This window comes from Poeciliopsis prolifica, unplaced genomic scaffold (genome assembly GCF_027474105.1).
Source record: "Poeciliopsis prolifica strain line A6 unplaced genomic scaffold, Auburn_PproV2 SCAFFOLD042, whole genome shotgun sequence".
Taxonomy (NCBI): Eukaryota; Metazoa; Chordata; class Actinopteri; order Cyprinodontiformes; family Poeciliidae; genus Poeciliopsis; species Poeciliopsis prolifica.
In genome coordinates this window covers 2,241,692-2,264,742 of record NW_026562417.1, presented here as the reverse complement: position 1 = coordinate 2,264,742, position 23,051 = coordinate 2,241,692, and the positions used below count along the sequence as shown (strand labels likewise).

The 23,051-nt window shown below is 41.3% G+C and overlaps 2 protein-coding genes across 2 annotated transcripts; one reads left to right on the top strand and one right to left on the bottom strand.

Moving 5' to 3' along the window:
• Window positions 1-3,332: 3,332 nt before the first annotated feature.
• Window positions 3,333-12,874, bottom strand: LOC129376252 (cAMP-regulated D2 protein). Its single transcript, XM_055055807.1, has 8 exons — window positions 12,349-12,874; window positions 11,419-11,620; window positions 11,045-11,178; window positions 10,074-10,201; window positions 9,779-9,897; window positions 8,717-8,857; window positions 8,365-8,537; window positions 3,333-4,226 (listed from the first exon to the last, which is right to left on the bottom strand). The coding sequence occupies exons 1-8, from the start codon at window positions 12,796-12,798 to the stop codon at window positions 3,774-3,776; spliced, it is 1,800 nt and encodes a 599-aa protein (XP_054911782.1). The 5' UTR covers window positions 12,799-12,874; the 3' UTR covers window positions 3,333-3,773.
• Window positions 12,875-14,967: 2,093 nt separating this feature from the next.
• LOC129376251 (uncharacterized) lies at window positions 14,968-22,945 on the top strand. Its single transcript, XM_055055805.1, has 18 exons — window positions 14,968-15,051; window positions 15,139-15,199; window positions 16,193-16,347; window positions 16,436-16,500; window positions 16,610-16,703; window positions 16,904-17,167; window positions 17,259-17,552; window positions 17,774-18,025; window positions 18,150-18,464; window positions 18,550-18,671; window positions 19,193-19,409; window positions 19,500-19,652; window positions 20,089-20,279; window positions 20,459-20,610; window positions 20,701-20,958; window positions 21,700-21,853; window positions 22,492-22,621; window positions 22,812-22,945. Exons 1-18 carry the CDS (start codon window positions 14,979-14,981, stop codon window positions 22,934-22,936), a joined length of 3,075 nt encoding a protein of 1,024 aa, XP_054911780.1. The 5' UTR covers window positions 14,968-14,978; the 3' UTR covers window positions 22,937-22,945.
• The last annotated feature ends 106 nt before the right edge of the window (window positions 22,946-23,051 follow it).

Below are 23,051 nucleotides of genomic sequence, written 5' to 3'. Positions count from 1 at the left end.
TAAAGAACCTGTACTGCAACTGCTGTGAATCTCTTTTGCAACTCCAAAGACGACTCAACATTGCAAATGCAACAATAATGCACCAAAGTGTTAACCATGTGGAAGAAAATCTATAAACAGCTTTTCTACCAAGACCAGCAAAAACCCACAAAAAATTCAGTTAGCTACTTTTCTAACTTCTTGAAACAGTGAGTTGTGCTACAGCCCTTAAAATGGCTTTTACGCAATCAGAATGAACAATTGAGGAATAATATTTTATTTATATTTTTTATCATTATGTTACATTTCTGTTTTATTTGCATCGGTGTATCTCACATGAAAGCTGACACAATTCACTCAAACTTCTGCAAAGGTTTGATTGGTGCACAGGGCTGCACATGCAGCTGGTAATAAAAGCAGAGAATAATTCTGCGCCTCATCATTACAAAACAATAAAACCAATGTTATAGTTCCTGTCGCAATATCTTTGGGGCTCAAAGACATAACCATAAAAGACCAAAGACGAACCGGAACCAGTGCAGTGAAGACGCCGCAAAAGCCGCTTTCATCTCCAAAGATAATGTTACGTTTTCGTTGATGCACATAACTGGTTTAGCATTCCCTTTGATGACATATTAGGAAATAATCTGGGATGCCCCAAAGCTTCTTTGATATATCTAAGGCTATCACTGAAGTGGGGCGCAATGTATGTCCAAATGCCCTATGATGGAAACCATCTCAATTGTTGGGTTCCAGAACAATGGGAGATTAGTGCTTATTGAATTTTTCGTCAGCATCTTTGAAGTCAGAAGTTTACTTACCCAGTGATTGGTGGTGGTTGATCTGGACTTAACGCTTTGCCCCAATATTTTGTGGTATTATTGTGATAATAGTAAAAGTGACCATTTTTAGGTAATAGCAAATTTATTGATATTTATTGGTTCTATTGTTTTTTTTTGTTTTTTTTTTTGAAGATATTACACAGAATTTTCATTTATAGTGAAAATGATAAATCAAAAATTCCATCATGACAAGAAATTTATCACGATAAATGACACAATACACCCACAAATATCCGAGATTACTAGGATTTTATCCTAGTGGACAAAAGTGCCTTTGTACACTCCTAAAATTAATGTCATTTAACCCCATTGTTAAAGAATTAAATTACAAAGTCAAACATTTTTCAAACTATATTTTTTATACCAACCAACAAAAAGTAACATAGTTACTTGATTGTGCTAGAAAATACACAACATTGCCTTTTAAAGCAATTCTTCCAACTACTAAAGAAATGTGAATATTACTTTGCCATTTAGCTAATGGTTATAAATCTGGTAATCCTGACTGACCTAAAACAAGAACATGTTTAGTCTGATTCAGTGTCAACCAGTGGGGAAAGAAAAAAAAATCAAAGAAAAAAATTCCTGCAACAAGTAAAGACAGAAACTGAGTGAACGTGTGATTGACAGAAACATCTGTCGTCCCGTCTGTTTGAAGACGATATACAGGATGTAGCTGGGTGCAGCTAACACACGCCGCGTCCTCCTAAGACGGTGTAGCCGATTAAACGCCCGTCTCCAGGCTGGCCGTGGGCATCCAACATGGCCGCCGAAGGCCCTGGTCCTGTCCCCTTATTGACTCCATCAGGTTTGGATTGCATCATTTCAGAGCAAGTTAACATGCAGTCAAGATGTTTTGACAGGTCCTCCCCCAACCCCCTGCTGCCCGGCTCTGGAGGCCTGACACATGAATGAACATAGTGGTGTGGAACTATTGACATTACGTGGGATTTGTAGATGGTGTGTTATTTCCCCAGAGGGGGCCCCCTCGCTGTGTTTCCTCTGCAGCAAACAAAAAGCCGTGCGAATGAAGGTCTTTTTGACATCAGCAATGCCTCCTGACAAGTAGCGGCCACGCTCTGCCGATCCTGGGTGAGCACGCACCGCGACGTTGCCGTGTTGATGTGTGCGTGAAGGGAATTGGAAAGACGGAGGGGGAAAAAAGAAATGCCCAAAGAGAGTGTTCAAATCAAAGCAATGCAACGATCAAGTTTTTTTTTTTTCCCCTTTTTTTTCTTCATTAATTACCTGACTAAAAGAGAAAAAAGCAGGTCTGGGAAACTGTAATGTAGCCCAGTACTGTCAAAAGTGCTAAACATCTAAAGTTTTCTCTTTTATGCAAAGAGAATATTTGATTTCCAAACAGTCAGCTGGTAAAGAGGGAATAGCCTGCTGTTGCTCTGAGGATAACAAGATTTTCCTTTTATAGAGAAAAATGCTGTTTGATTTCTTTCTCTCTTTTTTTCTCTACATAAGGCTGTCACTTCCAGCTCACAAACAGGTCTTTTCGATTAAAGTTTGTCCTGTTTTTGGAGGCACTGGTGTATTTGAGAAGATAAATGTTGCTTCAGAAAGCAAAGACGAGTAAAGTGGATTTTAAAGGTACACTTGAGTTTATAGAAGTCTTCCAGCCGAAAGAATAGGGAGAGGATAATCTCTTGGCTAATATCTGGACAAACAGTCGGATCTATGCATGCTACTCCCCACTTCTGTATTTCCATCAGACCTGGCCGTCCGCAAAGGGAATTTAGGGAAACATGGATGTGAGTTTACAGCGTTGAGGAGAGGTCGGCCGTCTTTCTCTGCCTCCTTCTGTCATGGTCTTCTGTGACAGTGAATTTTGCTTTTCTTTTATCATCTGTAAGCGAGAGTCATCAAAATGACAGCAAGCAAATATTAGGAATATGTCACACTGTGCCCTTCCTGAGATGACTGGCAAAAAATATTGCACTTTTACACAATAGTCAAATATTTTAATGGCCAGGCCTGGATGATTTCTTCTGAAGGAAAGATTTCCGTCTTCATTTCTGCTTCTCAGTCCAGACATACAGAGAATATTTTAGGAGTCTCCACCGAGCTGCAAACCTCTCCCGTGCACATGGAGGGTCATGGTTCGGTGACGCCAACAGAACCACATGAATGAATCATGTTGTCTATTTGGGGGGGGTTTCACGGCTCTGCTGGTGTCAGCCTCTTGGGGTAGGCATTAAACAAAGATGTTCCATGAGAACGGGGGAAATGTGTTGGAGTCTGTTTTTATCTGAGTGAAAATGCTGGTGTAGCTTCAAGCAAAAACGTCAAAGATGCATGACCGTAAGTCAAAGGATCTTCCGGTCTAATATAAGGAGGATCCCCCACTGGAAAATGTCAAGGATCGGATACCACAGATTGGTGCAGGATACTGTCACTAGGTTTCATTAATTATGCTAAAAAGTTAAATTTTTTGTCATATCAGACAGATTCTGTGATAAACAGGAAATGAAAGAACTAGACAGGAAATAGCATGGGTAAGTCTAATTGACAAAGTAAAAGCTATTGTCTAATAATTTTACTTTTAAAGGTCTATAACTTCTTGTTTGTCCAGCTTTATTCTGACAATGTTTTGTTGCATAGAAAGAACCATTGCATTGTCGCTACTGCCATTGCATAAAATTACTTGACTAGTTGATAACCTATTGTATGTTGACTTTGGCATGGTAGGGTCAAGTTAGCATGGCACACCACAGATTATGACACAAATGGCATCCCTGCACATTTCTAGAAGTCATTTGTATTGTTCTTCTTTCTTGTTCACGTGATTTTCACTATCAAAGTCTTAGGAAGAGACGATAAAATACGTTTGGATATCTTCATTGAACAAGTTTAGTTTCCTGGCTTCTTTCCTAAGTTGTGAAATTTGAAAATGCTGTCCATAGAGATGCAACCTAATCTCTCTGTACCAGCTGGAACCAGCTAGTAGATGCCCAGCTGGTCCCAGAAGTCACATATATGGTTCCTGGTTCCGACTTGCGCATGCAACCGCACCGTCAGGTTCATGACGAGCCAGCCACTGGTGTCAGAGTAGCGTGGCCAAACGGGAAGACGTTGCTCGCGACAGAAAACCGTCTGCTGAACCCTTGACGATGGGTCGCCGGTGTGTGCGAAAGCCCCCCAGTAGCACAGCATCCGGTTAGACAGGAGCTTTTCAGGCAGGGTCAAGGAGTAGTTGGCCACCGGGGCAGAGTCGAAGAGAAAGGGAAGTTCTGCCCCGTGGCAGACGTGGTCATAGCAGAACGTGAGACCGGACCAGACACTGCGGTCTGAGGCCACATGGTCAAACACGTACATCCATGCCCGACTGCCAGCAGTTGCTCCGGCACGCGCCGACCTCCTGGTTGGACACAGGAAGACGTAATCGGTGACAATCTGAAATGAGAAATAAAACGGACTCAGATAAGTGGTTTAACCCCAGCATTATGATTAATTTAGTTTCTGGTCAACATAATGTCACAAAAAGCATGAGTAAATCTAAGTGACAAAATCCAAACTGTTCTGTCAGTTCAGCTTGTTACATGGTTTTTCCTAAGTTCAGGGTTTTCCACATGCCGTTATAAATGGGACAGCTGGACCACATTTTTTAATTCATGCGCATGGTGCTCTCTATACTGCGTAAGATATTTTTTGTTCTTTGTTTTCTGGCTCGGTCACTACATGACAATATTTTTGTTGACTAACCAGTTCGTCAGCACTTTAGCTGGGCGTTCGGATTGCAGTCATGTTGAGACTTTCTTTGGTACCAAATCATGGATGGGGTTGAGAATCTTTAGGCTTTTTGTTTTGTTCCAAAAGGCCTAAAGATTCTGTGCCAACCACAAAGCTTGTCTGTGAGAATGATGTTCTTGGGACAGAACACATCAGATTTGTTTATACTCAATCCGTCATTGGCACAACTATTTTTGAGCTTTGCAGCAAATGTCCAGTTATTGCTGGATATTCATTTGCTTTATTTGAAAAGGTGCAAAAATATTTGCTCTGTATTTTATTGTTTTACAGCCATAATTAAAATGGTACCAAATCCATAATTAAAATATGGTTTGACCTTATTTCAGGGTTTTAATTTCTCATTCTGCTTGTTGCACATTGTGATCAGTTTCAAGTTGGGCAATAAAACGCCCCGCATTCGTCTATTGATTATTAAAGCATCTGTCAAAAAAAAAAAAAGAAGTCCATCGGGTCCCACAGACTACAGTGTGAGCAGAAGTAATTAGTGGGATTCCTACAGGAAGATGAGCTTGGGGCAGAGAGATAAAAAATAAAAATCGGGTGTTCCTTCTTGCCTCAAGGAAAGCAACAGAAGTGAAACCAGACTTCCTCTCTCCTGCCTGTTACCTGGAAACCAGTGTGTCTTTTTGGGCAGTGTGCGACTTGCGCCCACACTGCTGCACATCTCGCACCTGAACACAAACAGGCTTCCTGTAAAAAGTGAAAAAAAAACCCAAACAAACACAAACCCACACACACACACAAACATACACCCTCTCTCTTTTCTCATATTAGGCTCATGTCTGCTCCAAACTCGCTCAAGATGAAATGTAATAACTCGGAACAGGCACATTCTGCACCTGAATCCTGATATCAAGTGGGTATCCGGTGTTATGCAACAACTCCTGCCTTCGAGTGGCAGAGACTCTCACACAAGACTTCTAATCCATGCCGACATACAGTGCACTACAATTACAACTTCAAAGCAGTTTAATTGGATTTTCTGAAACAGACCAACATTGCAATGACTTATTGTGAAGTGGAAGTAAAACTTTACTGGTAGCTCTGTAACTGGTGGAGCTCCAAAGATTTACTTGCGCAAACTTTTTCTCATGTAAAAAACGGCATGTGGCCTGTTTGTTCGCTGGTTGCTAACAAACCAGCTAAATATGTTTTCTGAACCTTTTGGTCAATTATTTCTAATTTACTACATTTCTAAGATTCAACGTTTGCAGGCTACAGACATTGCCTTCCTCTTCTCAACTTTTATTTTATATGTCATTTGGAAATCGTTTACATAATGTGTCTGGTTACAGAACATTACACAACTCAAAATTAGGCAAGATCACATGTACAGGAATATTTATGTGTAATAATGTAGAGATAGTTTTTAAAGTCCGTCACACTCGGTTCATGGCGTGCAAATGCATATTCTAGCGAGTGAGTGTGCTGACCCCAGTTCCTGTGGAGAAGTGTCCTTTATTCACATTAACATGAGGAGTATGTAGTGAGGCCAGCTCTGGCTGCAGCTCCAGCATCCTCACTGACCAGCCAAGTGTGACTGAATAATAGAAATGCACATTTTGTAGGGCTGTGTAAAGTCGGGGCATAATTTTGGTACAGAAATCATGATTAATTGATGTGCTCAGGTCTCTGTAGACATAAAGTATGCAGCTTTGAGATAGAAGTCTCGTCTTTCCGAGAAGAAAAACTTCTTCCAGTGGAAAACTGACTCTGTGTGAGCCTTAAAGCTAAAGAACATCAAGGCCCATCACACAGACTGGGCTTATATGCGCAGATGAGACATGACCATCTCACTGCTTCTTAGACAGAAAATGCTGGCATACCAACCCACATCGGGGAGGAGACGTGATGAAAGTAGACATAAGGCTGAGAGGTAGCCATGTTGGTCAAATGGTAAACTTGCGGCGGTTTGCAAGAAATTAAGCAACCCAACACAACTTATAATTTGTACAAAATGCATAATGCCATATTTAATTCAAGATTACCACCTAAACTCCTTCATATTGAGCATCACTAGCTCTTAGTAGTAACTTTTTGCAGTTATGTCCTGTTGCTTTTTAACTTCAACCTCACAAATATGATAATTACAAATTCAAACCTTCTCCTACGCCTACAAATTTGACATAAGTACAGACAAAACTGTATTTACGAGGAGTTTTAAGACCAACTCCTATGGAGCTAAAACAGTCTCATTATTCACAAACGCACGGAATGAGATTCACACTTCTATTTTTGATGCAAACACAAATATATATCGATTTACCAGCTGCTTCTGGGGCTGCATTTGTGTGTGAATTTTAAGACTCCCCTCACATCTCAAAGCACAAATGTCTTTTTTAATAGATGATCTATCTGATTGGATTATCAGCAACCAATCAGAAAGCTTCCTTGTTACAGCCTTATGAACAGACCCCCACACTTTGGGGGGTCTGTTTCAGCCAATCACATTCCAACAGCACTGTAGCCATGTTCTTAAAACATTTGATCAATAAAAAGGTTAATTGCTAAAGAATATGAATAATTTGCTGTGCAATTTATTCAAGTATCTTTGCGAAAAGTTTAGTGGAAGGAAAAGGTCTGTACAAAAACAACAAGAAATGCCACAGTTTATTTAGACCAGTCAACAAAATGAATAGAAATGACAGTGGAATATCTCAGTCTGAATAACGGATGTACAAAACAAGTTTCATTTTTTGAACTCAATTGCTAAAAAATATAACTCCGATGAGAATTCAAAGTCCCTGAAAATTATTGGTCCATAAATCTGAATCCTAAATTTTACCATATGATTGGATTAGGTTGAACCGAATTCGTTCAAACTGAATTTGGAACTAAAATGGACGCTGCATTACCTCTCTGTCTTCTTCTGCTGTAGTAGTGACTCAGCATGACAGAAATAATCTGAGTTGAAAATACTTGAATAGGAGCTGCTAATTTCACGGACTTTGGACGTTTCTGAAAGACCGTGTCTTTATCCAACTCTCTTCTGGAGGTGACAGCGAGTGCCTCCTCTTCTGGTGAGGCCGTGGTCTTGACTGTGATTCCACAGCTGATCCCACCCGTCACCAAGGACCCGCATGAGAATGGAGTCCCTGTTTAGCGCAGCAGTCAGGGTTGCATCTTAAGCAGACAACCGTCCTGGCTTCAGGTGGTCTGCATGCTTCATCCATGCAAATGATGGAGAGGGGGAAAAGCACAGCCTGTCACTCAAGGTTAGAGATGTTGGAGCGGCAGAGCTAGAGCTACAGCGCCCACTGCAGGCCATTTTCAGACAGTCTGATCTGCTGACTACTGGAGAATGCTGGAAGTTTTTTGTTTATTTTAGCGTTTCCAAGAGTGCATTCACACCAGCCCCGTTTAGGCCGCTTTAATCCAACTCCACTGTTTATGTCTATAAAGTCTGGTTTATTTGGGGAGGTGTGAATTCGCAACCAACCTCTGGTCCAACTAAAACACCCAAGTGAATTTTGGTGTAGTTCGAATGTGTATGAACCGAGTCAACTGAACTATCAGGTGTGGAAATACCCTAAAAGCAGAATGAAAGGAAGAGATTCAGTTCTTTTCTTACTATTTTATTATGCTGTTTCTAACTAGATTTAATCTAGTCATATTGGATTCATCTGCATTGGATTAGTTTAAAGATTTAGCTTTAAATTTCTTCAGAATGCAAATGGAAAGTCCAAAGCAGTCCGTGTTAAATCAGTTAGGTTTCTCTAACCGTGCCAGATTCCTACTGAACCTGGTGTATAAGGAGAGGATTTAGCTGAGCTTCGTCTACCTGCGTTAGCATGTTTCTGCGGTCAGCCTCCTTGTAGAGCGGCAGGTATTTGTGTAGGATCCTCAGAGAGTGCTGCTTAAAGATGGCCGCGATGTACACAGTGGCCTCCACGACGGACACTGGCTTGCCAAAGACGCCGTAAACAAACAGCACTCCTTCTTCAGAGGTTGTTCCTGCAGGGCAGAAAACAGTCCAGAGGAACAAATGTTGCAGCGCTGTCGCTCCAAAAGAACATCACCGACTTTAGAGTTCCTGGCAATCGACTGATTTTTAATGAGGACCTGTGGGAGTCCAGGAGGAAGCAGGACGAAAAATAATAAGACATTAAAATTTGCTGCTGCTGTTGTCTCACCGAGCAGCAGTGCCTTCTCTTTTTGCCAGTCACCCTTCTGGAAGGCAGCGATGGCCTGCTCTTTAATCAGCTCTCCGTCGATGTGGGGGCCCCACGTCTCGAAAACCTCCAGGAACCTGAACGGGTTCACGACCTTAGAACCTGCGAACGGAAAGAACACCATAGTGATAAATAGATAATCGTGGAAGTGAGCTTTTCAAAACAGAGAAAGGAGCCTTACGAAAGGCACATTAAGCTAACTAACTACATTACTGTTCTGAATACAAAAAGAGAGATTTTTATTAGCAGGAGTGATGGCTGGGGATATGGCTTAAAAATAAAATCATACCAAATTTGATTTCCAATTTCAATCAATTTATTTTCTTGATTTCAAAATAAGAAATGGCAGAAAATATTCCCCAAACCTTGCTTTGATAATACAAAATCCACCTGAATAGAAGCTGTAAAACATGCTTGTAAAAATAAAGATGGCTGCTCTCATCGCTGTGAACTATGGAAGCCCAACGAGCATGCTGGTGGAAAAAAAATCTTGATTTTCCAAAACAGAAAATGTTATTAATTGATAATATTGATTTCTCGCCCAGTCCTAGCAGGAAGCAATAGTTATTACAAACTGAACAGAAGAATTAAAATGTCGTTTTGGAGAAACGTGGTCAACAAAACCCCCAGCTACACCTGTATGGTTCTGAATTTGCTTTGAAAAAACAGCTAAAGTGGCTAATAAAACGGAGAGTTTTCTCTCTATTTTCTTTAGTATAAAGTAAAAGTGAAAACTGTCTCTCAGAGCAGAATCCCGGATTTAAAGACACTGATCAATAAACCTGCCAACCATAGATAGATGACATTCATTTTCTGCTGTGAGGCAGTAAAACCCATCAAACGGCTCCTTCAGGGGCTAAAAGTTCACTTTAACCCATTTTGTCTTCCTCTAACTCAAGATAAATAAAAGCTTTTCATCATCTTTCCCAGATAGACATGCCGTGTCCTGCTGTCTGACTTATGTAAGTGTGTGGGCAGCTCTAAATTCGGGCGGTGGGTGGGTGGGGGTTTGTGGCGCCCTACTTGTTTTCATCTGTGCAGCCAGGACGGCCTGCGGAGCGAGAGACAGCAGGCAGACGAAGTCGCTCGCCGAGCAGTTGGTCTCTTTAGCGAAGTCTTTCCCCAGCCTCAGGGCGTCATGTCTGGGAAAGAGATAGGGGGGCAGGGGGTAACTAAATTAGTCTGCAGCTTGAAGTAATCCGGAGGCGTGCCAAATACACCAAGAGGGCTAGGTGCAGCGTGGATTTCCTTGAGTGAGTGCGAAGGCATCAGATTCTGTTTTTAGAGCGTGGCTGACCCCGAGATGTGGGTTTCCTACCTGGTCTTGAGTGGGATGGAAAAGGGCAGGCTCTGCAGGACGGCTTGTTTAAACAGAGGTTTGCTGCTGTGGATCATCAAGTGAAGACTCACCGACTGGGCGCCGGCACTCTCTCCAAATATCGTGACCTTAACCACAAAATGAGGCGAGATAAGAAAATCTGCAACACATGTGTATGCTGTGTTTAGTTTTCAGCCAATTTCTGAGTTTGAGAGGCTATTTGTTTTTTATTTAACGTGGACCTGTTATGCAAAGTTCATGTTTTGCACGTTTTGGTTTTTCCATTCAGGTATCAACTGCTTCTATAAACAACCCAAATGGTGAAAAAAATAAAAATCCAGATGTTTTATGATGTCTGGAAAACAAGGTGGCTCAAAAATCTTCCAACTTTTAAGTCACTTTTAAGTTGCTGGAGCAACCCCAGTGTAGCTCCAGCACGTTTGGTCAGCTGGTTTTACTGCTGTACAACACAAGTGTTTTGTTGATGACTTGCCACCCAGAAACCACTTGCTGCATTCTTGTCGGCTGTGCTGGAAGCTCCACTTCTGCTTTTCAAACATGCATGGTTCCCTCTGTTTATACTCTTTTTCACATGTGAGCGTAAACGTCGAGTTGAGGGAAGCATTGCCAGCAGCAGCTTATCTGCATTTAAAGTGACAGAGACCCTAAACTAAAAGAAGCTCACCACAGGCTGAACCGAGCGGAATAAAATCTTATTATCTAAGCTTGATTCTGTGCAATAAATATTACAAACATGTTTTGTCTAGCCTAACCTGTTCAGGGAAGCATAATAAGTCACCTTCAATATGAACAACAAAGAATAGTTTATGTATATTTCTATTAAAAAATGCTTATTTGTGACTTTTTATTTCAGAAAATTGCATTCCAATTCTCTAAGTGTTACGAATATTGTATGTTGGAAGGCTACCCAACGCAACCATTAGTGTGTGACCGTGTGCATTGTTGCTTGCCTTGCTCGGGTCACCCCCAAACGCTGCGATGTTCTGCTGCACCCAGAAGAGCGCTGCCTGCTGGTCCAGCATCCCGTAATTCCCCGTAGCAGAGGACAGAGGATCTTTACCAGACACCAGGAATCCAAACGCCCCTTCCACCAGAGAGCAGTTTGCATTATCAGCAAAAAGAAAAAAAACACAAAACAAAACATAATCAACTTAGACAAAACGCTCATTTCCTCTGAATTCCAAAGAACCAATCACATGCCCCCATTTCCAGCCTGCTGGAAGGCCACTCATTTCCCCTGCTTTCTGGTGCTCACATATAACTATATGTGTATAACTTTACACATTTCTGGAGAAACATCTAAAACACCACCAGTGTTTCTCACCTAGTCGGTACTCCACGTTCACAACAACTGTGCGAGTGAAGTTGCTGATGAAGCGTCCATCATACACGGGCTTGGAGGCCGAGCCGGCTATGAAGTCACCCCCGTGGATCCACACCATGACGGGCAGGGGGCGCCACAGAGGGGAGGTGAAGTTGAGATCTAGAGGCACGAAGATGTTGAGGAAGAGGCAGTCCTCGCTGACCTGTTTGGGACGCAGGTCATTTAGCTCTTGCTATGCTACCAAATGACTGCATCTTAAAATAAACACAAATTCACAGGTTTTCCTTCTGTCCACTTTTTTCCATCTCTTTCTTCATCTAGTTTGTTTTTTCTGAGTTTGACACTTATGTGCATTTGCTATAAATACATAATAAATATTACATTTCACAGCAAACGTTGTGTATGCTGTTCATTTGTATTATTATGTATTATATTTATGGACAACCCTGAGCATCTTCTTCACGACTGTCATAGAAAAACTGTGTGCCTTCAGTCAGAGGATTCTTCAAATGTGCTGTAATACAGACTGCTACAGGAGATCCTTCCTACCCACAGCCATCAGAATCTACTACACCTTTTGAAGAACCTTGAATTATTACGTTGTACAACATTTACTTTCCTTTTAGGATCAATATATTTAATTGAATCAAAACACATTGAGGATGTTCTTAGATTTACACACGTGGGGGGAATAAATAGATATGAATACAAATGTTTGCCACACTTTAGATTTTTATAAAGAAAAAGTTTAGAAAATTTGTTTTGCCGTACATTCTTACTTTTTTTTTTTTTGCGCAAACTGTTACATAAACCCCCAATAAAATATATGTATATTTGCAAACAAATTCAGAAAATGTGAAAAACGCATTTAGATACTAAAACCCCACAAAAGTACCCCAGCAGTGAACAAAAGATGTTTGCGTTTCTCACCTTCTTAGGACACTCGGATCCACTGCAGACCTGCATGCACGCTGGCCGAGGGAACGACGCATCGTAGACCCCAGACCACGGGCTCACAGGTCTCGGGGGTTTCCAGCGGTAGGCACCGACTGGAGGGTCTGCATAGCGCACCCCGTAGAATACGTAGGCCTTATCCACAGTAACGCCCTGGATCTGCCCGTTTTTGGTAAACACCACCGGCCCATCAGCGCCGACTCTGCCCTCAGTTTGCTGTGTGCCTGCAGGGTCCGCTGGGCGCCTCAGCTCTTTAAGCGCAGAGTCCCTGACAAACGGCTCGGCCCTCACCAGCAGCCTGCTGTAAATATTTCTCAGAAGGCAGATGGGGTCGACGCCATCATCATTTCCCCTCGGCTCTCCGGGGCAAGGCCTTAAAGTAACTGCAGTCAGCAGCAGCAGCAGCAGACACTGCCAGCTCTCCATAATCGCACCACAGAGCTCACAGCTTAGATCATGGTTTGACTTGAATTATGAGATGAGGCAGAGGCGAACCTCGAGCTCTTCACAGGCGACGCGTGACTATAATTTGCCTGGTTCTGTTTTAGACAAAAGGTGCCTTCTCTGACCGCTCAATTAACTCTGAACAAATGGAATCCAAGACCACTAATAGAAGACCACTGGCCTTTCATTTGCTTAATCCGGGCTAATCACAGTCATACATCCAAGGTAAAGGGAATATTTTGCACTTAAGGGGAACAAAACAGTTGGAAGTCTGTTAAAAGCCTTTTCTGTTTCAGTGTTTTTAGTGTGTTTTAGTGTTTTTTAGTGAAATTGCTGTAAAGTACACAGTGCCATCTATTGGTCTCCTGTAGCACAACACAAAACTGGGAGGTCACCATGGGTCATCTATGGAGAAAGGAAAACAAACACTGTCATTTGCAAATAAAAAGAAACAAACATTCAAACTGTTTCAATTTCTTCTCATTTTATTCTGATGTTACACCTTCACTCTTTATTGCGCTTGATACAAAGAGCCTACGACAATCAACTAGGGCCATTGTAGATAGAAAAAAGCATTTTCTAGACAAAAAACATGAACATTTGTGGAAGTTTATATATATATATATATATATATATATATATATATATATATATATATATATATATATATATATATATATATATATATATATATATATATATATATATATATATATATATCACCCCTTCTCACCCACCGCGTGGTTCTTATCCTCTGAGCTCGGGTCCTCTACCAGAGGCCTGGGAGCTTGAGGGTTCTGCGCAGTATCTTGGCTGTGCCAAGGACTGCACATTTCTGGACTGAGATGTCTGATGTTGTTCCTGGAATTTGTTGTAGCCACTGCTCCAGTTTGGGGGTTACTGCCCCGAGGGCCCCGATGACCACAGGCACCACTGTGATCTTCACCTTCCAGGCCCTCTCCAGTTCTTCCCTGAGGCCCTGGTATTTCTCTAGTTTCTCGTGCTCCTTTTTCCTGATGTTGCAATCACTTGGTATTGCTACATCTACCACAACGGCTTTCCTCTGATGTTTATCCACTAAGACAATGTCTGGTTGGTTCGCCATTACCATTTTGTCTGTCTGGATCTGGAAGTCCCACAGGATCTTAGCTCTGGCGTTCTCTACCACCTTTGGGGGTTTTCCCACTTTGATCTCGGGGTTTCCAGTCCATATTCTGCACAGATGTTTCTGTACACAATGCCTGCCACTTGGTTATGTCGCTCCATGTACGCTTTCCCTGCCAGTATCTTGCACCCTGCTGTGATGTGCTGGACTGTCTCAGGGGCCTCCTTGCACAACCTACACCTTGGGTCTTGTCTGGTGTGGTAGATCTGGGCCTCTATTGCTCTGGTGTTTAGGGCCTGTTCCTGGGCGGCCAGGATGAGGGCCTCTGTGCTGTCCTTGAGTCCAGCTTTTTCCAGCCATTGGTAGGATTTACTGATATCAGCCACTTGGGTTATTTGCTGGTGGTACATCCCATGTAGGGGCTTGTCCTCCCATGATGGTATCTCTGGCACCTCAACCTCCGTTCCCTGTTGTCTGAGACATTCACTGAGCACATTGTCTGTTGAGGCTTTGTCCCTGATGTATTTATGGATCTTAGTTGTTTCGTCCTGGACAGTGGTTCTCACACTGTATATATATATATATATATATATATATATTATATATATATATATATATATATATATATATATATATATATATACAATTTTTAAATTGACTTGTAGATAATAAATTCATTGACAAATAAACATTAATAATAACCAAATAATGCTACAAAACCGCAAACACCCCAAAGCAAACAAACTAACAAAAAAAAAACCTAGTAAAACAAATCGTAATTTATCATTAAAAGTTGTGATATTTATGAACGACATTTACAGCTATACAAAGAACCGTTCCGTTATTGTATTTCCTTTTCTTTTTTTCTTAAACGTTTTTTTTTTTGTGACGTCAGAAAACCTGAGCAGGTGAGGCACAGCTCTGCACACCTGCCTCTTATTAACAACCTGTCTGTCATTACCTGCTTCTCGGTTTGGAAAAGAAAGAAAATGTAAGAAAATTCACATTCAGAGCGAGTCTCAGTGCCAAAACGTAGCCTAATTATTTTTCGTTTAATATGTCTTTTAATGTTTTCAGGAACTCGTTAGAATACTCCTTTATATTTTTTATATTCGTGCCTCACTCGTTTGGTAAGTATGGACCGACTCTTTTTATGGAGAGCCGTTTTAAGTACGCGCACGACAACCTGGTGAACGTTTACATTTATTTAAATACAGGAAGATGCTACGACATGCTGTTCTCACTTTGTTGGCTGGACACGGAGGACGCTTTAAATGGGTAAAGAAACAAAAAATGAAAACAAGCTCCTCTCACCAGAACTGTAGCTGCTAGCTGCTGAAATCCTCCTCATGACGCTGCAGTCGGTCAGCGCTCTCGTGCTCCCAGGCACGAGCTTTTCTCCCCCGACTGTTTAGGCCATAAATTAAACTATAACGCCATCACTAAACGACGAGGAGCGAGTAAAAACAACGACAACAAAAACACACACAACATAACGTTGTAAAAAATAATAATAAACTTTCTTTTCTTTTTTTAACTGCGTCTTTGTCAGTCTCGTGACAAAAACTCAACTGTTGCCTTTAGTTACGGTGAAAACGTCACGAGGTGGTTTCCTTCATGTTTTTTTATTTTCGTTTCCTAAAGCAGGGCTGGATTTAGAAGAAGTTGGGTCCCATCCAATTGAGATTGAGGCAGACCTGGAACTAAACTACTGAACATGATAAAGTTGTTGCATAGAATTTCTGCTATAGATATATTTAGTTCATATTTTCTGCTGTTGCATGCCTATATTCATACTCCTGGGAGTTTTTGTGATTCATTTGAAGATGAGATGGGGGATCTCCCAAAACTTATGCTTTGTCAGTTTTGATAAACAGAAATTCATTTACGTTCAGCATAAATTATGTTTGCTTAGAGCAGTGCTCTTTTCTAAAATCAACGGGAAACGTCTTGTTTGGCTTTACAGAATGAATGAAACCCTCCTTATAATCAATGGCCAACATTTTATCTTTAAAATGTGAACAACATATTTTAAACAGGTTAAATTATGTCTGAATAATGATATTGTGTAGCTGTATTTTAAGATGGTTGATAGATTCACAAGTCTGAATCAAAGTTAAAGCTTCATCTTACCAAAATAATTTAACTATTAAATATTTTTAAAAATTCTTTATTTAGAATAGGAGATATAAAGAAATCGGAAGGAATTTTAAGGGAAACGGTTATTGCTTTTAAGTATAAAGACTTGTTTCAGTGTTTTTGTTCTTTCAGGCAAAATGGAAACTTATGGCTCAACGGCACTTCATTGAACTTCATGAGAAAAGCAGGCCGAGTTACCTCTGTAACAGTGTCTCCAGTTGTAGAAAACAAGGTTGCTTTGCAGTATGGAGGCTTTACTCAGAGATGGACCATAACAATCAACCCACGTAAGAACCAAAGTGCCAAAGATGTCTTTGTTTTTGTTTTTTAATCAATTATTTGTACCCGTAAGAACCATCTCAATTTCACCGAAAGGTACAAAGATGATCAAAATCACAGGCAAACGCAAACCCTTAGAGCAGCCAGCAAATGCGACCAAGGTATTGCTAACATGTTTAAGCTTACTTTTGTTCAAAGATTAATGTCATTGATAAAGTGTTATGCACTCCTTCCATTTGGACAAAGTTTACTTGCGTATTTGTTCTTCAGGGTTTCCTGGAGTTGCTCGAACCTACTGAGGTGTTTGCATGTGAAAGTGGCACAACGTTCCTCCACCAGGATGAGGACTTCTTCCTCGCTGTTGGTATGAAGAAATTTGCATCAACACTATGAGGATGATGACTTGAAAGCCAAGCTTATAAAATGGGTTCATATTAATACCTCTTGAAGTTTTCCACATTTTGTGATGTTACAACAATCCCTAAAGTACTCTTTTGGGGTGGAAAAGTTTAGATGTGACCCCTGCATGCCGTCCACTTGAAGGAACATTTTCTCTCCTCTGAGGTCATACGATGCGCTTCCCAATCAAACTGGAGTCCAGGAGTCCCTTCATGTTACTGGTGTCCTGGTTGGTGAACAATCCAGAGGATGTCTCGTCTCACACGGTGACACTTTACCATACTGAAATGGGATCCTACAATCCCTTCTTTGAGGACAACACCACCCTGGACCACTACCGCTTCACCGCCTTGGACTCCTGTACCCGCTATATGGTGTGTGTTGAGATTGCAGACACTTACTCTTTCACATGCCTCTCTACCATTTCAGGTATGAACACGTAGACCTTGTGGTTGAAAAGAACAGTATTTTAATATCCAAGTTGATGAATTTCAACCTAAATTTTCCCCGTCTCCACTAGACCCAGATGTTCCAAAGTATTTTGAAGTGACTTCATGGAGCAGCAGCAGTATATCCTTGGCGTGGGATTGCCCTGCAAACATGAAGTACTCAGTCTTCCTCCTCACTATCTTCTACCTTAACGGTACGGACCATGTCACAGAGGTGGCAGAGTTGTGGATGACCGACAACAGCTTCATGTTCTCGCTATCCGACCTGCAACCATGTGTCAGGCTGAAGTTTGGCCTGCAGACTGTTTGCCAGTTGGGGCTGGAGTCCCGCTGCAGCAGAATGGTCCTGAATGAAGGAAACTCTGGTAAGTCTGAACTTTAACCGGACTATATTGACATACTTTGACCTAAACCTTACCATTATAGCTTTGGCAGTGTGCTTAGGATTGTTTTATACATCAACTCACAACTGTCACCAAGCTCTTACTTTAAGGGAAATGCTAAGTTTTTCATTTTAAAAGCCAGCATTAAGTGCTCCATAAAAAGTTTATAATTTTAAAGATCTGTGTTCCTGTCTTCTTGTCAGATTTCTCCAACATTTACTTCTTGCACCAGACTTCGTTTGCACCCAACAATTACACTCTAAGCTGGGAGGTAAAAAACACCTCGTCCATCTCCATGTTCAGAGTTTACCATGAGGGGGCGCTGAAGGGCACCACACTTTTGACCACGCACACTGTGACGGGGCTTCTGCCATGCCAGAAGTACCGAGCCAGGGTGGCGGCGGTGTGTGGTGACAACGTGGTCATGAGTGTCAGGACAATCACGGCTCAAACAGGTAACTCAAATCTGAGCATCTGACTTTCTATTGTATTCCCACCCTCTGTATTCAGGTGGCACAACTGACTTTTTGCATTTTTGGTATTTATTTGTTGCAAATGGTAAATAATCTGTCTGTCCAGGACCTGGCGGTGTGTCCGAGCTCAAGTTTCGTGCCAGTGATTCCACAGTTGTGTGGACACCTAGCCTCCCTAATCAGCAGGGGGTGGCCTACATATACGAGCTCTCCATGGAGAACAGCTCCGTCATCGGTAGCAGCCGTGTGTTCAACAACAAGTTGCCTCTCCTAGGCCTGGAGGCAGGAAAATCCTACATCCTGGACATATGGGAGGAGTGCAACGGCCTGTGGGAGTCTGAACCGTCCCGTTTGGGTTTTGAAGGAGTCAATTCGACGTTTGAGATTGATGTGAGGGCCATTGAATCCCCTCTCAACAATGGTCAGTTGTAGGAGTCATCAACCCTGACAAGGTAGACTTTGTGTTTGGAAACAAAAGCTAACTTTCTACTTTGGGCCCTGTGTAGAGCTGCAGTTTGATTTCAACAACATTGGTATTAAGATGGTTGTTCCCTGGTCTCTGCCTGATGATCAACAGAATGACCCGTCAGAATCTAGAGCCAAGCTGGATCAGATTTTAAAGACTAAGGTGAGACACATTTGTAACTTAGAATACATCCAAAAAGGTTTGTGTGTTTTAGTTAAATTTACTATAGTCAAATATGTTGTTGAGGTGATGCCTTGTCAGATATTTAAATGTTTCACATCCAACAGACTTATCAATAACTTTTGGGTATTGGTTTTGATAGTATTGATTGTAAATTATTCATACCTCTTGAACTTTATCAGGCTTCTGAACTGTACAAAATTAAGCTTCAATGTATTTTACTAAAATTTCATTTGATAGACCAACACAAAGTAATACAACTTTATGAAGTGGAAACCAAATGAAATGTAGTTTCTTTTACAAACTAAAATCTGAAAAGTGCAACATCTCTGCATATACTAAAATAAAAGTTTAAAGGTTCTGAATACATCGGCACGAAACTTTATACTTTATAAATCATTGTATCCAAGACACAATCACTTTAATTTAAGCAGTGTTTTTCATACATATATAACAAACTAAAATGGTTTTGCCATAATTGAAGGATGTGTGTCTCCTTTAAGCTGGAGGAACTGTTGAAGGACTATGAGCCGCCAGCCCGCATTGAGCTGGATTTTCTGGAACCTGCAGATGAGCCAACAAAGACAGCAGTTCTTTTTAGGTCCTTTGATGCCTCTAACTCAAAAAATGTTAACTTACCAGTTGACGATCAGCTCAGGCACATTAGTTCTCTCAACATGTCTGACATCAGGGTAGAGAACAGAGTCATTTACTGGGATGGTAAGTGATGTCATAGTCCTTATCTTGGTCTTGCGTATAAAATGTTGTTCTCAGTCAAACCAATTTTTGAGATTTGCTTTGCATTTTCAGGTGCGAACTTGTGTGCATCCATGCAACCTTTCTGTCCCCGTAATTCTGTGTGCGTCAGCAGTCTGAGCTCATACAGGTGCATCTGCCAGGACGGTTACTATGATGTCGGCTCTTTTCTACATCTGCCTGCAGCTTCACATCCAGTCTGCAAAGGTACAGAGCAGCACTCCTGATGATTTTTTTTCTAAAAACAATTTTCCTTTTCATTTGAAATGGCTCCAACTCTTGACTGATATTTAAAGGGAAGGTTTTATATTGGATAGTTTAAAGTCCTGATTAAAAAGCTCACATGTGATTTTTGGTACTTTGCAGTTCTGGGTTAAACATGTTTCAACAGAGGAGCAATTGTTGCTATCCATCAATCCAGAAAGTTTTAAAAGACTGTTCCCATGCAATGTTAAGTCTATGGTGTTGCAATAAAGATTATACACCGGTGGAAAATCTTTGACTTGCCTGTCAGTCTGCACGAAGCGCTGAACACTGTAAACTGCTGATTATATAACAGACTCAGTTCAGAGCTCTGACCAGTTTCTTGTTGAGCTGACATCAAAGTCCTGCTAAAAAATGCAGCATCTCTTATCTCAAACAGATAAAGGACTTTTCACCCAGTGTCTGGAGAGAGTTATGGAGGGTGGAATAGCAAAAGCCTACCTGACCTCTCTGTTTGGGGGAAAGCTTGAGGTGAAACTGAACGACGGCCAGTGTCCAGTGAATGAGACGGAGGTTGTGTACTACTTCAACACCTCCCGGCATCCACCAGGGTGTGGAATGGAAAAAAAGGTCAAACTAACTTGCATTTCAGAAGAAAATGCTGCTGTAGCAACTGCATTTGTTTTCAAAATTATTTCATTTTAATTGTTATATAATGGAAAGTGTGTACATTAGCCTGCAAATGCTGCTTTTGTGGGGGATGTTTTGAAATGGTTTACATAGACGTGTGTGTGCGTTTGTGTATCCAGGGGAATAAAACCCACATCGTGCTCCAAAATACTCTGAGTGTCAGTCTGAGTAAAGAGCATACAATCAGCCGGCGAGATCTCAAGGTTGTCTGGAAGTGCATCTACCCTCGACACTACGTCCGCAATGCTCAAGTCGTTGCCAACATGGAATGGTGAGGAACGCATCCTGATGTTCTCCTAATTTTGTAAGATCAAATCAGTTTAAATAAATGAGTTTGGGTGTGCCGTTTGTTTGGTTCCAGGCTGTCCTCACTCTCCCTGGTGGAGTTTAACTCATCGGTACTGCTGGGTCTGACCATGGACTTGTTTAAGGATGAGTCTTACAGCCATGCTTACGTGGATCCCGTACAGCTGGGACACGAGGACACCTTGTACTTCCAGGTGGCTCTGCAGACCAACCACTCGTTTGCCTCGGATGAGCTGCTGCAGGTGGAGTCCTGCTGGGCCACCGAGAGCACCGATCCACAAGAGGCAGTCCAAGCTGTCTTTCTCGAAAATGGGTATTTTTTCTTCTTCTGTTTTTATGTGGAAGTCTCAAAATGATCAGTTTGCTGCATACGGAAACTGACAAACTGACTGACATCATTAGTCTCTACAACGTTGTTCAAACTCAAATCTGAAGAAAAGCTTCCACACAGCATGACGGTGAGGAGGGTCACTGGTGGTTTACTTCCAGACGCAGAGTTCTGTTTGTACCCCAAAACATTTAGTGTTGGTTTTCCTCTTTGCTGCCTCTGATTAATTTTCTCTTTTCCCAGCCTGACACATGAGGTGTAAAGCCTTCCCTTGAAGGTTCACATGTGTTTTTCCATCTTCAGATGGTAAACCATTCTCTGAAAGATATGGTCTGGATAACCTTTTATTAGCTAATCATACTCTTAAATTTCTCCACAACTTTCTCTCTGGCCTGCTTGCTGTTTATTTAACTAGCATTTTGACTCCTTCACAAAACAGCTTGATTATACAGTGAGATTGCATTCCACACAGTTGGTTACACCAGAATTTATTTAGGAGACAAAAGCATGCCCCGCTTCTTAAAAATTTAAAAACGCAACATCTGCATGTACCTCAGTTGTGCACTAATTTTTCTTGGTCCCATTACATAAGTTATGGAAAAAGAAATCCAGCAAAATACTTTTAAATTTTAACAGTTTTACATTGCAAACACAAATTGGTAGCTTTTAAAATATTTACTCGCTGTAGATTTTCAGGAGACTGTTTGTTCCACTGCTTCCCTTCAGCTGTCCCACTGACAACACCTTCCAGTGGCTCTCTGCAAACGGCCTGGCACAGAGGAGCAGGTTTTCCATCCAGATGTTCCACATGCCCAAAGGCTTACCGCTCTACTTCCACTGCCTGACCAATGTATGTGGGCATAAGGAAGACTGCACTCGGGTAAGACTATGCAGATAATGGCATCAGATCCACTGAGCATGGCGCTTTGCCCTGGTTATGAACTATGATCAACTATAAGGCATCTTCAACTCCATGTTGATCTGTCCACATCCTGGGTTTTACTTAGCCTTGTATTAAAACCTTGGGGGTGATAAAATCAAACAGTTGACCTCTAACTATTATCTGGTCAGTTGGAACATAATCTTTAGCATCATGAGGAGGATAAACTGTCAAAACATGTTCTCAGCTTTGAAAGCACAGTTATTTAAAATCTTGCCATACTTTCATACTGGGAATTGGCCCTCATCTATATGCAAGCCACAACTTCCTGGATATTTATCCAAGCCAAATATTTAAATATATGATCCTGAATATGTCAAACTGACTTTTTTTCTTAAGGATAATCATATTAAAACCAAACTAGTTTTTATTTTAGTTGGTTTTAAAATCAGTTTATGAAGAAATTATTTTAATGCTATATAACAAACGTTTAATTTCTTTTGTCTTCCGATTGTCCAAGGACTTATTTTTTTCCCCTTTATTTCTGTGAAACAGAAGATTTACGAACTTTAACTTTTTAAGTGTTGTGGCCTTCTTGTGGCTTCAAAAGAAACCAGCTGACTCTTATTTAAATGCAGAACTGCAGCATCCAGCAGCGCCCAAAACGGTTGGCGGACCAAACGGACAGACAGGAGAAACAAGCTGCTGTTGTGTCTGCTGGACCGCTGACGGTCAACATGAGGATGAAATCCAGCAATCCGTCCAACTGTGAGTCTACAGCCTCAGATTAGCTTAATGAATTATGACACTAACTTCAACAAGATCACCTGATGTAATTTGTAGGGTTTTTTTCTTTTCTTTGTTGCATTCAAATGGACACATTTTAATTAGCAAGTCATACTTGCAATAAATGTTCCTAATGTTCTGTGTTTCGGCTAAACGTTTCTCTCTCTTTCAGGGGCAGAGCACATGAGCATGGTTGTTATCATTGCTGCATCGATAAGCTTTTTAGGAATCTCCGTGCTCTCACTGAGTGCTATTAAGGCAGTAATGATGTACTATGAGAAGCTACGGCTTCAATAAACAGTTTGAAATCACCACTGAGACCTTTTTGTGTTGGTGTGACCATGGAAACTGCTTCCCCGCAGATCAAAGCCATTAACTGTTACCTCAAAGCTGTTTGAGAGGATAGATGGGT

What these genes read in the sequence shown, in the direction of transcription:
- LOC129376252 (XM_055055807.1), bottom strand. Translation starts at nt 12,798, where the DNA reads ATGGAGAGCTGGCAGTGTCTGCTGCTGCTGCTGCTGACTGCAGTTACT. An exon ending in GATCCGAGTGTCCTAAGAAG is followed by an intron (nt 11,621 to 12,348) that starts GTGAGAAACGCA and finishes CGTCCCAAACAG; the next exon opens with GTCAGCGAGGACTGCCTCTT. An exon ending in GGCTGCACAGATGAAAACAA is followed by an intron (nt 8,858 to 9,778) that starts GTAGGGCGCCAC and finishes TTCCGTTCGCAG; the next exon opens with GTTCTAAGGTCGTGAACCCG.
- LOC129376251 (XM_055055805.1), top strand. Translation starts at nt 14,979, where the DNA reads ATGTCTTTTAATGTTTTCAGGAACTCGTTAGAATACTCCTTTATATTT. An exon ending in AGCCAGCAAATGCGACCAAG is followed by an intron (nt 16,501 to 16,609) that starts GTATTGCTAACA and finishes TTTGTTCTTCAG; the next exon opens with GGTTTCCTGGAGTTGCTCGA. An exon ending in TGAATCCCCTCTCAACAATG is followed by an intron (nt 18,465 to 18,549) that starts GTCAGTTGTAGG and finishes GGCCCTGTGTAG; the next exon opens with AGCTGCAGTTTGATTTCAAC.